General features: G+C 42.1%; 1 protein-coding gene across 1 annotated transcript in view; it reads left to right on the top strand.

Moving 5' to 3' along the window:
- The first annotated feature begins 203 nt into the window (after positions 1 to 203).
- The window catches only part of LOC145395890 (uncharacterized), a 41,219-nt gene continuing 24,968 nt past the window's right edge, over positions 204 to 16,454 (top strand). The window contains exons 1-10 of the mRNA XM_080269412.1: positions 204 to 234; positions 3,325 to 3,385; positions 4,112 to 4,248; positions 5,875 to 6,008; positions 6,419 to 6,581; positions 6,918 to 7,066; positions 7,505 to 7,605; positions 13,494 to 13,609; positions 14,438 to 14,601; positions 16,089 to 16,200. Of these exons, the coding sequence (XP_080125538.1) occupies positions 204 to 234; positions 3,325 to 3,385; positions 4,112 to 4,248; positions 5,875 to 6,008; positions 6,419 to 6,581; positions 6,918 to 7,066; positions 7,505 to 7,605; positions 13,494 to 13,609; positions 14,438 to 14,601; positions 16,089 to 16,200 (1,168 nt within the window). The remainder of the gene's footprint in view (positions 235 to 3,324; positions 3,386 to 4,111; positions 4,249 to 5,874; positions 6,009 to 6,418; positions 6,582 to 6,917; positions 7,067 to 7,504; positions 7,606 to 13,493; positions 13,610 to 14,437; positions 14,602 to 16,088; positions 16,201 to 16,454) is intronic.

Genomic DNA, 16,454 nt, shown 5'->3' with positions numbered 1-16,454 from the left:
TAACGAAGTGCGTAGGAATTCTCTGTTACACAACCTGACATAAACAAAGCAGCCATGACCGCCCACACCACCTCATAAATAGCCCATAATTAATGCCATTAACCCCTAACAGCCTGCGATTAACGACATTACTATCTCTTCTCCATTTAGAGGTTAATTAGAGGGTAAAGCAAGGTGATTAAGTCATCAGGTGATCATAGGAAATGGTGCTTACGTCACAGATGTCAAAATTGCGTAAGTCTGAATATCTAAAATGGTCTTGTTTTCTATATATATATATATATATATATATATATATATATATATATATATATATATATATATATATATAGAGAGAGAGAGAGAGAGAGAGAGAGAGAGAGAGAGAGAGTTGGGGTTTGTTGTGATGTGTGAGACTGTGTTTACAGGAGATATGTAAAAATTATCTGTCTTCATTATTATTATTATTATTATTACCGGTAACTCTGACTCAAGCAATAGGGAATTACTGGGAATCATAACAAAGACGATGTAATTCTGCGTAGTTGCAAATAATCTCGCAGTCATTACGTTACTCTTGCTCATAACGATGTAGCAGTTACGAGGAGGGACGAATAACTCATGGCGCAAACAGAACAGGGTGGAGAATGCACATGCAAGTGTTTTCAAGCTACTGTTGGTTACCTTTGCACCATTTTCTATGCTGGTCGCGTGTGGGGGGTTCAGTGGGTGCGTAACTCGGTGAATTTTTAATGGTAACTCGATTCTGATTATTTACTTTTATTTTATTTTTATTTTTTTTGGCGAACCTTCGAATACGTCGTCGATAAATAAATACACGCGAGGATCTGATTTTGATATACAGGTAGGCGGAACCTCTCTACTAATATGCATAGTCGAGATAATGAGGTATTTACTACAAGACGTCGACCAGAAAATGAATAACACTGTCTGCCGGCAACAAGCATTAACTAAAAAGGAGGCAGGGAGCGCATACCCCCACCAAGGCCAAGAATGTGTATGATTTGCGGCCATTATTTCTCTTTCCTACCAGACGAATCCTTTTACGGTCTCGCATAGTCAATTAATTCTACGGTCTTAGGTTGCCAAGTTACAGTTTCGAGATACGTTTACGCTCTCGTCTGATCAGTTAATTCCACGATCTTAAGTCTGCCCTGTTACGCAGTTTCGGAATTCTTTTACGGTCTCGCATACTCAATTAACTCTACGGTGTTAGTTTGCCATATTACACTATTTCGGAGAGTACATACCTCCATCAACACCTATTAAGTAATGATTTATTCTTACATCTGGATCCGGATTCACTTCAAAAATCTTCTCAACTCTTCCTTGACCCACCGTCCACCTATACACCAGCGTTTATTGAAATCAGATAACACCTTTTCGAAATATCTTGCACACAAATGAACAAACAGACAAGGGTGATTACATAACCTTCCCCAGTATCGTCGGGGGAGGTGAAGGAAATAAGCCAGCGTACTGAAGGGGTTGATGGACTCTCTAACCCCTTCCCCTCAAGGTCTCACGATAGATAGATGAAATAAAAGAAATAAATAATTAAGATAAAGGCATCAAACTAGTGAATGGTAGAGGGTTGGAGTCCATGATATTCTCTCTCTCACTCCCTCCCTCCCTCTCTCTTTGTCTCTCTCTCTCTCTCTCTCTCTCCCTCCTTCTCCCTCCCTCTGTCTCTGTCTGTCTGTCTGTCTGTCTCTCTCTCTCTCTCTCTCAATTCCAGTTTCCAACCTTTGACTCTGCTCACAAGGCTGTCACTGTTCCTTCCTGGCCACACACACATAACATCATAACTCAATGTAAAGCCACCTGAAAAGGAAAGAAGGGTAAGAAAAAAAAAAGTGACAGGAGAAGATGATACTTTTTATTACTCTTCTTTCCATTCCAGGTGACTTTACATTGGGTGACAAGCCTAATGGTCTCCTCTAAGCCAGACCATTTACAGCGCTGGGTGGTAACCATATAATGAACCCATACGTGTTCCCTAGAAGTGGGTTGGTGAAGGGTTAGTGCCCCTCCCCGTAAAACAACTAACTCAATGACAAATATCCACCATCTGCGGGATTATGGCGTCTGGTTATAGATAGATAGATAGATAGATAGATAGACAGACGTGTATTTGTAATTTTGTATCTATTCACCTACTGTATCTATCTATCTATCTGTCAATCTATCTGTCTATCTATCTATGCATATGTGGATGTAAAAAAGACATTCCACACACACACACATATATCCATTATTTTTTGAGGGGTGTACGAGGTCAAGAGGAGTAGTGTGTGTGTGTGTGTGTGTGTGTGTGTGTGTGTGTGTGTGTGTGTGTGTGTGTGTGTGTGTGTGTGTGTGTGCGCCAGTGGTGCGATAATCACTAAAAACTCGACAGTACAAGGGCAAAGTTAGGTATGTGTGTGTGTGTGTGTGTGTGTGTGTGTGTGTGTCAGTAGGAGGATAATTGCCATAATTAGGGTCATGCGTGCTACATTACTACACACACTCACACACACACACACACACACACACACACACACACACACACACACACACACACACACATACCCTGTCATTTGCGTCTCTCTCCCTCTCCATTAACAGTCATTCCAAGTCATGCCACACACCCCTTCTCCCCCCAGGGTGTTTCTCCCCTGTGAACTTAGAGAGAGAGAGAGAGAGAGAGAGAGAGAGAGAGAGAGAGAAATATAGACAGATTTAGATTGACAGGGATAAAAAAAAAAATGAGAGGGTGAGTGAATGCGTCAGTGAGTGAGTGACTGAGTGTGTGTATGTGTGTGTGTGTGTATGTGTGTGTGTGTGTGTGTGTGTGTGTGTGTGTGCGTGTGGTAGGAGTGTACGTTAATGGTCTTTAACTACTTTAGTATTGATTGAGGGTAAGGACAGAGTGAAGAAGAATTTATGGTGTGTGTGTGTGTGTGTGTGTGTGTGTGTGTGAGTACTGTATGCGTCTTTATACACACACACACACACACACACACACACAAATATTTGAGTTGACGAATATTTGTGACTCTCTCTCTCTCATATTACAGTGTATTGGCTCTATATCTTTCCTCATACCAGTAAGGACGGTGAGTACTGGGGCCTAATAAGTGACAAGAGAGAGAGAGAGAGAGAGAGAGAGAGAGCGTCACATATACCCTACCTCAAATAACTTTCTATGTGTGTGTGTGTGTGTGTGTGTGTGTGTGTGTGTGTGTGTGTGTGTGTGTGTGTGTGTGTGTGTATGTGTGTGTGTGTGTAAGAAAGTAAGATAAAGCTAACTCCTATCTCTAATCACTCTCTTTATTCTCACAGGTAACAAGTGCAATGTTCCTATGGGCCTGGGGGACATGACGATTCCGGATTCCAGCCTCACGTAAGTAAACAAACAAACAAATACATAAACAAACGAACATACATACATACATATACATACATATATAGTTAGACAGACAGACAGACAGAGAAGCGAACGAATGCATATACAAACAAACGAACAAACACAAAAAACATTCATACATACATACATATATACACACACACACATACATACATACATACATACACACACATACATACATACATACATACACACAAAAAAACAAATGAACTAACGAACAGGCCAAAAGAGAGATTACTGATGATAGTACTAAATATGATGACGATTTTGATGATGATGATGATGATGATGATGATGTACAAACTCATCCATCTCCACTCCACTATAACCACCTAACTCTCCACTACAACTCCACATCTCTAAATCCAGTTTCCTCATTTATAACTCCTCTAACTCGCCTCCACGTAACGCTCCACAATCACTCCACGTAACTCTCCACTGTAACTCCACATCTCTAAATCCAGTTTCTTCATGTATAACTCCTCTAACTCTCCTCCACCTAACTCTCCACTACTCCACCTAACTCTCCACCTCTAACTCCACCTAACTCTCCACAATCACTCCACGTAACTCTCCACTATAACTCCACATCTCTGATTCAGTTTCTCCATGTATAACTCCATCTCTAACTCCCCTTCACCTACCTCTCCACTAATCCACCTAACTCTCCACCTCTAACTCCACCTAACTCTCCACCCACAGGTCATCCGTGAAGGGCAGTTCGCCGGGTCAAGCAAGGTTAAATGGCAGTGGATCGTGGTGTGTTGAAGTCACCCCTAAATTGACACTACAGCCCCTCACCCTAACCATTGACCTGGGTGAAGTGAGGCTTGTATCAGGTCAGTGAGGGTGTGGGAGGGTGTGGGGAGGGTATAGGGAGGTGTAGGAGGGTGTGGGGAGGGTGTGTTGAAGTCACCCCTAAATTGACACTAAAGCCCCTCACCCTAACCATTGACCTGGGTGAAGTGAGGCTTATATCAGGTCAGTGAGAGTGTGGGAAGGTGTGGGAGGTGTAGGAGGGTGTAGAGAGGTGTGGGGAGGGTGGGAGAGGGAGTGGGGAGGTTGGAGAGAGGAGTGGGAGGGTGTAGCGAGGTAGGGGAGGGTGTGGGAGAGAGTAAGAGCATAGATAAAGCAATGGAGGTGTGGGAGGGTGTGGGAAGGTGTAAGGAGGGTGTGGGGAGGGTATAGGGAGGTGTAGGAGGGACTGGGGAGGTCGGTGAGAGGTTTGGGAGGGTGTGGGAGGGTGTAGGAGGGTGTCGGCAGGGTGTAGGGAGGTGGGGAAGGATGTAGGGAGGTGTGGGAGGGTGTGGGAGGGTGTAGGGAGGTGGGGAAGGATGTAGGGAGGTGGGGGAGGGTGGGGGGAGGGTATAGGGAGGCGTAGGAGGGACTGGGGAGGTTGGGGAGAGGTTTGGGAGGGTGTCGGCAGGGTGTAGGGAGGTGGGGAAGGATGTAGGGAGGGTGTGGGGAGGTGTGGGGAGGTGGGGGAGGGTGTGGGGAGGTGTGGGAGGGTGTGGGGAGGTGGGGGAGGGGATGGAACCATAACAACCACAGAAACATCATCCCCATTTTTTCATTTTTTAACCCAATTTTCTTGCCCATTTTCCCATTTTCACTCTCATCTTAAATGTCAGGACCAACTTGCCTAGCCCCGGGTTCCTACGCTCCTCATGAGGCAATATAGGTTTAGGTGATGGATGGATGGATGGATTTTCCCATTTAACCCAATTTCCTTCCCCATTTAACCCAATTCTTCTCCATTTCACCCAATTTTCTTCCCCATTTCACCCAATTTTTTTCCCCATTTCACCCAATTTTCTTCCCCATTTCACCCAATTTTCTTCCCCATTTCACCCAATTTTCTTCCCCATTTCACCCAATTTTCTTACCCATTTAACTCAATTTTCTTCCCCATTTAACTCAATTTCTTCCCCATTTCACCCAATTTTCTTCCCCATTTCACCCAATTTTCCTACCCATGTAACCCAATTTTCTTCCCCATTTCACCCAATTTTCCTACCCATGTAACCCAATTTTCTTCCCCATTTAACCCAATTTTCTTCCCCATTTAACCCAATTTTCTTCCCCATTTCACCCAATTTTCTTCCCCATTTCACCCAATTTTCTTCCCCATTTAACCCAATTTTCTTCCCCATTTAACCCAATTTTCTTCCCCATTTAACCCAATTTTCTTCCCCATTTAACCCAATTTTCTTCCCCATTTCACCCAATTTTCTTCCCCATTCAACCCAATTTTCTTACCCATTAACCCAATTTTCTTCCCCATTTAACCCAATTTTCTTCCCCATTTAACCCAATTTTCTTCCCCATTTAACCCAATTTTCTTGCCCATTTCACCCAATTTTCTTGCCCATTTAACCCAATTGTCTTACCCATTTCACCCAATTTTCTTACCCATTTCACCCAATTTTCTTCCCCATTTAACCCAATTTTCTTCCCATTTCCAGGCATCATCACCCAGGGGCCTCCACTCACCATGCACCAGGAATCCTACCATTACCGCTTCCTTTTCCTTGTGCAAAACTCCACCCAGGACTCTCCAGACACGTGGGGCTGGTGTTGTGGGGGTACCAGTGCACAGGTGAGGCAGGGGGAGGCAGGGAGAGGAGGTAGAGGTAGGCAGGGCTAGCTAAGAAGGAAGGGAGGGTGAGGCCGGGTTTCAGGGTTAGCTAAGAAGGAAGGGAGGGTGAGGTAGGGAGAGGAGGCAGAGGAAGGCAGGGCTAGCTAAGAAGGAAGGGAGGATGAGGCAGGGTAGGGCAGGGAGAGGAGGCAGAGGTAGGCAGGGTTAGCTATGAAGGAAGGAAGGGTGAGGCAGGGGTTAGGCAGAAAAGTGGAGCAAGACAATGAAGTAAGGGGAGGCAGGAGGAAGGAGTAGGAAGCTGAAAGTTAGGCACACACACACACACACACACACACACACACACACACACACACACACACATTTTTTTCCCTTCATACATCATTCAAATTTCCCGCCATTTTTCTCCCCAGTACGAAGCCAGCGACATCCACACCGAGGCGGAAGTTGCAACCACACATGCCTTCTCGTCCCTCCTCCTGGCACGGCACCTACGTCTGCATTTCCGTACCGATTTGCGTTCGGTCGGAAATACGACGAAATGCTTGAGACTGGAGATATTAGGGTGTCCGAAAGGTGAGCTAACTCTCTCTCTCTCTCTCTCTCTCTCTCTCTCTCTCTCTCTCTCTCTCTCTCTCTCTTTCTCCACCTTCTTTTGTTGTATTTGCACTCAACCCTTCACAAAAATAAATATTTCAATTCAATTCTCTCTCTCTCTCTCTCTCTCTCTCTCCCTCTCTATTTATCTCTCTCTCTCTCTCTCTCTCTCTCTATCTCTCTATCTATCTATATAAACAATTCAAGAGCTTGGAAGTAAGACCAAATATCCACTCAAAATGACATGTTTTCAGGGCAGATAGATAGGGTCCTAATCCAATCATCTCTCCCTGTTTATCTATCATCCGCCGATAGATGTACAGCCCGTGACGGATGTGGGGGTGGGAGCGGAGCCTAGTGGATGGGTGGTTGTGGGGTGGACTGTCCCGGAGGTGGAGGTACCGCTGAGTGGAGAAGGGGACGCAGCACTCACTCGCCTCAACCTCACCATCACAAATTACAAGGTGGGTGGAGTGGGGTGGATGAATGTCTATCTATTTATCTATCTATCTACTTGTCTATGTCTACCTGTCTATCTATCTATCTGCCTATTTAGTTATCTATCTGTCTACCTATTTATTTATCTATCTGTCTACCTGTCTATCTATTTGTATCTCACCCAATTCATTTTCACTCTTCCTGCTTCCCTCATCAATTCTTCCCTCCCTTAACCTGTCCCCTCCCCTTCCCCTTCCCTCCCCTCCCTCCCCCTCCTCCTCCCTCCCTCTCTCTCCTCCTTCCCTCTCCCTCTCCATCTAATACTCCAACTCTCCCTTTCCCCCTCTCCCACGCCTTCCCCTCTTCCTCCACCTCTTCCCTCCATCCCTCCCCTTTTCCCTCCACCTCTTCCCTCCCTCCCTCCTCTTTTTCCTCCGCCTCTCACCTTTCTCTCTCCCCCTCAGGTACGGCTGGAGAGAACTGGAGGAGGGGAGGCAGACTCAGTGGAGGAAAACAGTGTCCAAGCCTTGCGTTATATGATCTCTTCTCCGCTGTGGGGTGCAAAGTGAGTAAAAGTGTGTGAGAGAGAGAGAGAGAGAGAGAGAGAGAGAGAATGGTGAGAAAATGAGAGAATGTGTGTGCGTGTGTGTGTGTGTGTGTGAGAGAGAGAGAGAGAGAGAGAGAGAGAGAGAGAGAGAGAGAGAGAATGGTGGGAAAATGAGAATGTGTGTGTGTGTGTGTGTGTGTGTGAGAGAGAGAGAGAGAGAGAGAGAGAGAGAGAGAGAGAGAGAGAGAGAGAGAGAGAGAGAGGTTGGAAATGAGAGAATGTGAGCGGTGAAAAATGGCACCCCCACCCCCACACCCGCACCGTCTGTCTGTCTGTCTGTCTATCTATCTATCTCTTGCCGGACGCCTTAAATCCCGTTATGGATGGCCACAAACAAATCGCCTCCATGTCGTCCTGTCCTGTCATTTGGCTGCTGTCCCTCCAACTCACACTCCCTCATATATTTCTCCACCCCACCCGTAATACAATATACAGTTAACTGCACAAAATCTAAAACTAACGACTATCAAAGGAACAGGTATTTAAATTTGGCGCAAAAAGAGGGATGATGCTGATTTGGCGAAGGTATGCAGTCTCTGAAATTTGTCTCTTTCTCTTTTTCACCTTAACTTGGCCCAGATTTTCATGGCACAGCTTATTTCACGTAGGTCTGTGGAAGAATAAGACAACACTACGACTCTAATCCTTTTCACAGCACTTCTTCGTGACTAGCACCATATTCAAGTGCTAATCTATCGCTACAGCTCAGCATTCAGGATGGAGTGATGGCAATTTTAGGCCAGGGTAACGAAAAAAATAATAATAAAAAAAAAGTACTGTATAGATTGTATGTCGACTAATCAATGGAACTTTGGACTATGACGGATGTTTAGAAAGTTTGAATATAACTGGAAATGGCTTTATGGCCGTCAAACTTCAGTGGCTTCAATAAATTTCATGCGATCGTTCAATAAATTTCAGAAGCATGATTTATTGGGGAAGTTTGAATGCGTGTGGGTAAATTTGCCTTTCCTTCGATGATACAATGTGCTTTTCTCTTAATTTGCCTCCTTATTAATATCTGAGATCAGTTTCCTTCAAAATATTAATCGTGATTGGCTAAAGGAAATTAATATCAACTTACATTCAGTATCCAGCTATGTTTTCGAGTTTCTACGGCAAAGCACATTATACCAGCGAAAAATGAACGATAGAAAAGACTTACCAGATCAGTCCAGTGAATCAGGAATGGAGGTGTACGATTCCATGCCTCAGAAAGGGGAAATTAGGGCATTTTTCTGGAGCGGACACAAGCACATCACACTCACTTCCCGCCTAAATGTCGCGGATGTCATTAAGCACCAAGTGAATATAATACATCTTGCTTCAAAAAGTCTATATATAATTAAATTGCGCAAAAAAAAAAAATGCTGTATTATAATTTCAGCAACAAATTTGTAAGCTAAATTTGGCTAAGTTTAATGTTTCTATATTTATTAAGGTTTGGCTCTCCATAAATAAACAAGGAAGCAGTATTACCATATCTAGCGTAACGGCATAAAGTCCAGCCTGTCATTTAGCATAACTACCACACCCATCCAATGTCTGGAATGTAGCTCGTGCATAATTATTTCACACTTGCAGAGTAGGACACTTAAAGGCTTTTTTCATTAGATGCTGAGTTTTTTTTTTTAATTCGTCTAATTTAAATATCAAATACGTTTGCTTAAGTTAAATAATTGCTAATAACTTGATGCAAAAAGTATTCTCAAAAATCAGAGTGGAAAATGCCCAATCAAACCTTTCCCTTTACTGATGCTGATTGTGAGAGAATATTTTCTTCGGACAACTTAATTGAAGAGGACAGGGAAGCAGAACAGACTCAAAAACAGCAGTATGACAAATAAATGATAAGTGGAGAGGACATAAAAGGCTGGGGAGTGTGGAGCCAAAAGAAATTATAGTAAAGAAAATGGACACAGACAAGTACCCTCTGTAGCATCATAACCAACAATATATTATATCATGGAGAAGTTAAGCAGAATGTTGTATGTTGTACAGTCGTGGCTATATTGGCCTATAATATTATTTATTAATTATAGGCTATCAGTAGCACTCTTTTGGTGTGTTTCAGGTTGACAATCTCAACATGCAAGGAATGCCTCGAGTCTGTCTTTGCTCTTTTCTACAATTTTTTTTTTTTAAATTGAGTGAATGATTAACAATTAAACATTTCAATGTCAGTCCTGTTATTAGCCTACAGCCTACCATATTCAACTTATGACCGCAATACATATGCAAAGTATATATTTTGTTATTCTGCTAGTCCATAATATTAAGAGAAATGTACAAACATGTGTTACGCAAAAGCATATACCGTAAAATCAGTTTCCCTTTGGCATTATGACAAATGTTAGCGAATTTTTCAAAACTAGTTTAGCATGTTTTCGATGCTGAGATGGTAATACTGCAAAAAATTCAAACCGAGCGCGCAGATAAAATTGTAAATTATACCACTGATACGCAGTGTTTCCGTGTTTTTCTACACATGGAAAGTTCCTTGTTGATCACAGAATTGAGACAATGAATATGAAAAATAAAATATACTGATTTTAGTATTTAAGGAAGCCGTTAAGACGTCCGCGGCAACCCCTATCCTATTCCCTACTGGACCCGAATAATTTAAAAAGCAACAAATAACCAAGTCAGATCTGTAGAAAACTTGACGATATAAGATAAACTAACTCTACTAACCAAATCTAACCTAATCTGGCTGATTCCCCATGATTTTAACCACGTAGGATTGCCACTAAACCTAACCCTCACACCTGTAAGGCCAAAACTCATTTCTGACCTAACAAGTAAGGCATCTGAATATTAGCTATAATTGATGTTTAGTTCTGTGAAAGACCTATTTGATTAGGAAGCTTAGAAGTCTGCTCCCCTGTGGTAAAATATTAACGCTGTGACAGGACCTTTACATGCTAAAGAATAAGCTGCTTCAACCAAATGAATTTATTCCATGTAGGAGTTCCTCAGTCAGAAAAGGTGTTAATAAAGGCAATGTCAGACCTCTCCAGTTCAAAACACCTCTCCTTATTTAGAAAAAGAGTTAAAAGGGCCTCTGAAAATAGCAAGCATGGAATAAGTAAATTGTCATCAAAGAGAAAGTAATTAACCCTTTCACTGCACAGATGGTTAAGCTTAGGTGTTTTATATTTATTGCCCACAGATGGTTTTATTGGTATTATATTGGAATTACACCCAATTAAGAGAGACTAGAGTAGCCATACAGTCTGGCTTTTGAGCTTTTTGGCACATTGTCTAATTGCAGTGTCGTTTTTGGATCTTGTCAGGAATAGTTTAATTATTACCATACCTTAGTTTTTATTATTTTGTCCAGGTATTTTCTCCTCTATAAATGCCTCTCACAAATGCATTTTCTAATACTGTGCTCAGTAAATAAGGAGAGGGTGAGCAGATTGTCCAGGTCCTAGCTCAGTCTGTTGTTGGTTGTACGGTGTTAGAGTTTGGTTAGGTTAGATTATGTTAGGTTGTTAGAGTCAGCAACAGATAGAGATGTACAAGTAAAAGAGATCAGATTTATCTCTGCAACCACTAAATTATTCTATTCATCGTAGCAGCCACAGACTTCTCACAGTGAAGGAGTTAGTACCGCATTCTACATTTCACATCTATTATAGTCATGAACTCAGGCATTCAAACACTATAAATATCCAGAGACAGATTTATGACTTAGTTTTTGGAAGTGAAATGAATTAATGTCATGCGAGAAAGATTTAAGATCAGTAATCTTTGTGTTAGGATTTATGTTCTTAACCCTGGGAAAGATTTAAGATCAATAATCCGTTTGTCTGGAATTATGTTGGTATGGTCCCATACATGAATATAGCTGCAAATGGAAGTATAATATAGTTTTAAAAGTTTTGTAATGCTGTAGTTTATGAAGGAATTTGGACCTCATTCACGTAAACACATTCATACATGTGTGTGTGTAAAACTGTAAATGCACATAGACATGCACACTTTCATATATATAGGCATGTACTTGTGCGTGTAGGCTATATGCTCACAACTACATATACAATACCGGTACATTATTTATCAACAATGTACAGGCTTTTTTTTTTCTTTTTTTTTTTCAATAGCATGATGAACATAGAAAAAACAAATTACTGTACTGACAGAAATAAATTCCATACACCAGATATTTTATTTATACACACGTAAATACATAAACACACCTAATTAAAGTATAAAAATTCTCTCAGTCCTTCACATAAAGTATAAAAATTCTCTCAGTCCTTCACATAAAGTATAAAAATTCTCTCAGTCCTTTACATAAAGTATAAAAATTCTCTCCGTTCTTCACATAAACAATACTAATTCTCTCCATCCTTCACATAAAGTATAAAAATTCTCTCCGTTCTTCACATAAACAATACAAATTCTCTCCATCCTTCACATAAAGTATAAAAATTCTCTCCGTCCTGCACATTCCACCACACACATGCCAGTAGACTGTGTTGTGACGTGTAATCCTGTTATTGATGAGGAGATTTGAATGATGTACCACAAATACGGCTCCTTGACATCCCATCCCTCCCCTCTACTCACCTCCCTTACCCCTTCCCCTTCCTTTTCTCCCTTACCTCACCCCCTTCCTTTTCTCCCTTACCCCTCCCCCTTCCTTTCCTCCCTTACCCCTCCCCCTTCCTTTCCTCCCTTACCCCTCCCCCTTCCTTTCCTCCCTTACCCCTCCCCCTTCCTTTTCTCCCTTACCCCTCCCTCTTCCATTTCTCCCTTACCCCTCCCCCCTCCTTTTCTTCCTTCCCCTCCTTTCCCCTTCTTTTTCCCTGTCCTTTCTTCTTCTTCCCCCCTCTTTCATTTTCTCCCTGTCTTTGTACTCTGTTCATATCTTTCCTCCTCTCACTGTGCTTCTCTCTTTCCTTTCTTCTTCCTTCCCATCTTCCTTCCTTCCTACTTCCACCTCCCCTTTCTCTTCCTCCACTCTTCATTTCCTGCCCTTTTCTTCCCCTTCTCCTCCCTCCCTCCACCAACCTTCTTTCCTTCCTCCTCATCCTCCCCCATTCTTCTCCTACCCATCCTTTTCCTCCCCTCCCCTTCTCTCCTTCCCCCACACAGCCATCACAAACTCTAATGCTTTATGAAGGTCACAGGTATTGCCCAAATCCTGCTGAAACAGATTTAATTTTCATCCCTCCCTTCAGCTTGAGGAAAGGGAGACCAAGGATGAGATGGAGGGATGGAGTGAAGAGGTATATGCAGAGGAGGTGTGAGTTGGAGGGAGGGCAGACAAATGACAGAAGACAGAGATACACGGTTGACGATTTGTTTGTGGCCACTCCTTACAGGATTACAATGACTGGCAATAGATAGTTAGAAAGATAGTTTGAGGATATTATTTGCATTTTCACCCCTTCAATCCGATAATGCCTTTTTCATTTTAAATCAGGCTAACAGTAGACAATTGTACACCTAAAGGGAAGTTAACCGTTACTTCCAGTCCTTCGTTTATGCAACCAGTCAGCTCTGGAACTGTCTCCCTCTATCCGTATTTCCTGCTTCCTATGATCAAAGGTGCTAATTTAGGATATATACAGTGTTTATCCTCTATTTCAAAATCTCTCATAACCTGAATCAAATAAGCATCATCTGGAGACAGCAAGAATACTCTCATCAAGTGAATGAAATTTGGGAAGAGAGAGGGAGAGCCTATGAAGTTTAATGATACAAATTTTACCTTGTTCTCAGATATACAGTATCACTCATCTCCGTACCTCAGGGGTTGATCCAGAGAGAGACAGAGACAGAGAGAGAAGGTCTATGTAAACTTAACCTTACAAATTTTATCTTATCCTCAGGTACACAGTGTCGCTCTTCTGCTTACATCAGGGGGTGGAGCTAAAGTGCGGCACCGTGAGCGTAAATGCAGTGCTGACAATCTGCGCCTCAGACACCTGCCCTGAGAATGATAAAGGTGAGTTTAATGTTGGAATCATTGTTTATAAACCCTGAATGTAGGAAAGTAAAATACTGTACCTATATGATCAACACCTTTAGCTTGAGGACATCCCATTGTATTTCCTTATGGCTGCTGCTTAACTCACTGAGCCTGGGGAAGTTTTTCATTGTATTCCATCCATCTGATGATTTTACTCGGCTTTGGATGGACCCTTTGAAGTGGATGGGTCAGTATACTCCTAACAAAACCCTTTACTACAAGAGGCCTTTCCTATCTACTATCTACTGCCAGACGCCATAATCCCGTAAGGGGTGGCCATTTGACTTGTGAGTTAGTTGTTTTACGAGGAGGGACACTAACCCTCCACCAACCCACTTGCTGACACGTAAGGAGCACGTATGGTTTGGTTATATGGTTACCACCCAGCGTTGTAAATGGTTTCTTGGCCTAAGTTGAATAAAATCATCTGGTAGGAACAACAATAAACTAAAAGAGACATCACACAGATTCATGGCATTAAGAGACTCCTCAGGCTGAATGAATTAGAAGCAGTATCTGTTTATGCCTTCAGTTCAAGCATGTTTAATCTCCACTTTATTATTTTGGCTCCTGCAAGACAGTTATGTTTATCATAGAAGAGATGCTTCTAGTTGGGGAGATTAGGTTGCTGTGATAAAAGAGTTTGAAATAAGTGGTAGCAAGTTTATTTATTTATTTACAGTATTTTCTTCATTTATTTATTTATCTTACATATTGATTTATATTTTGTAGTGTACACAGTGTCATTCACAAGCTGATGTTATTCAAGTTGCATCTCTGCATTGTGATACTTTCTTCCTGCAGTAATATTCCGTAGACCGAGGGAGGTTGAGGCAGCCGTGGTGGGTGAGGGTAAGGTGGAACTCTGGTGGGACGTGGACCCCAATGGATGGATCACACGGGATGTCGATCTTCACCTCATCGACTCGGGAGGAGGCACTGTTGATCAGAAGACCCTCACTAGCAAGGTGGGTCATGGTCATGCAGAATGTAGTAACAGCAAGGAAATCCAGTATAGGTAATCTTTATTTTATTCCCTCCACTATTTAACTGTGTACCTGTGTTTTATTTAGCCCCCTTGAGAGAATGGAGGATGAAAGACTGACTAAGAGGGTGTATGTAGGTGAAGTGGAGGGATGGAGAGGGAGGGGGAGACCAAGGATGAGGTGGAAGGATGGAGTTGAGAGGTATATGAGGGAGGGGGAGACCAAGGATGAGGTGGAAGGATGGAGTTGAGAGGTATATGAGGGAGGGGGAGACCAAGGATGAGGTGGAAGGATGGAGTTGAGAGCTATTTGAGAGAGGGGGGAGTGAGTTGGGGGGAGAGCAGTCAAATGGTGGGTGACAGAGTGACTTGGAGGCATTTTGTCTGTGGCCACCCTTTGCAGGAGTACGGCATCAGGCTATAAATAGATAGATAGATAGAGAAGACTTTCATAGTGGAAGATTTAATAGACACTGCTTCTAACCCCCTTCTTGTTAAAATCAAATTCCTTCATGGCAATAACTATGCTGTTTTTACTCTGGCCTAACATTGCCATCTGTCCATCTTCTATGCTGAGTTGTAGCATGTAATTAATACTGGAATATGATGATAATCATGAAGAAGTGCTGTGGGAAGGATGTAGAGCCATAGGATTACCTTTTTCAGCCACTGATCCAGATGAAACTAGATGCAAGAGAATGAAAATCAGAGCCAAGGTAAGACAAAAAGAGTATAGTTACCCTTGTGTAGGATATAATGGTGAACTTATTGATCATTTATATGCACCATAACCCACTAGACCACACTGGCTACTTTCTCTATTAATGAAACACTCAGATCACCCAATACTCAATATGTTTATGTATTTTACCAGTATTGCATTACAGTATTGGGACATGAGGAGTATGGGATTGAGTGTACAGTGAAGCCGTGAATTTTTGTAGGTTTGAAAAGTAAGGAAGTGGATGTGTGACCCTCTTTACAAAAACTGCATTAATATTTTCACATACTCTACTTTGCTTTATTCCTTTATTTCCCTTTATCACACATTGGCAGTGCTTGAAATAGAAATATGATGATGATGACGATTATGATGATGTTAACAATAATGAAGATGGTGGTGATGATGATGATGATGATGACAATGATGATTATGGTGATGATGATGATGATGACAATGATGATTATGGTGATGATGATGATGACAATGATGATTATGGTGATGATGATGATGATGATGGTGATTGTGATGATGATGATGATGATGATGATAATGATTGTGATGATGATGATGGTGGTGATGATAATGATGGTGGTGGTGATAATGATGACTGTGATTATTATGTCATTGTTAATAATAATGAAGATGATGATGATGATGATGATGACAGCAATGATGTTGATGATAATGATTGTGATGATGATGATGGTGATGATGATGATGATGCCCTAATACCCTTCCATTTACAGGATCGTACAGCCGAAGTGAGTGGCGTTGAATCGGGCAAAGCCTATGTTGTCAAGTTCAGCCCTAAGTATAATTCAAGCGTCCTCACCAAGTTCACCTTCAGCCTCCATATTAGTAAGCAGATTTGATTTTTGTTTGTCTGCCTTACTCGATTTGATTATTTTTCTCTGCCTTACTCAGTTTGATTATTTTTCTCTGCCTTACTCGATTCAATAATCCCGTAATGGGTGGCCATTTGACTTTGAGTTATTTTACAGAGAGGGGCACTAACCCTCCGCCAACCCACTTGTTGACACTTAGGGAGCACGTATTATCTTTCTCTGCCTCACTCGATTAGATTATTTTTCTTTGCCTTACTTGATTTGACC

The sequence above is a fragment of the Coenobita brevimanus genome, chromosome 33 (assembly GCF_032717465.1).
Source record: "Coenobita brevimanus isolate Jiangsu-jjx chromosome 33, ASM3271746v2, whole genome shotgun sequence".
NCBI lineage: Eukaryota > Metazoa > Arthropoda > Malacostraca > Decapoda > Coenobitidae > Coenobita > Coenobita brevimanus.
This window is presented reverse-complemented; position numbering and strand designations above follow the sequence as displayed.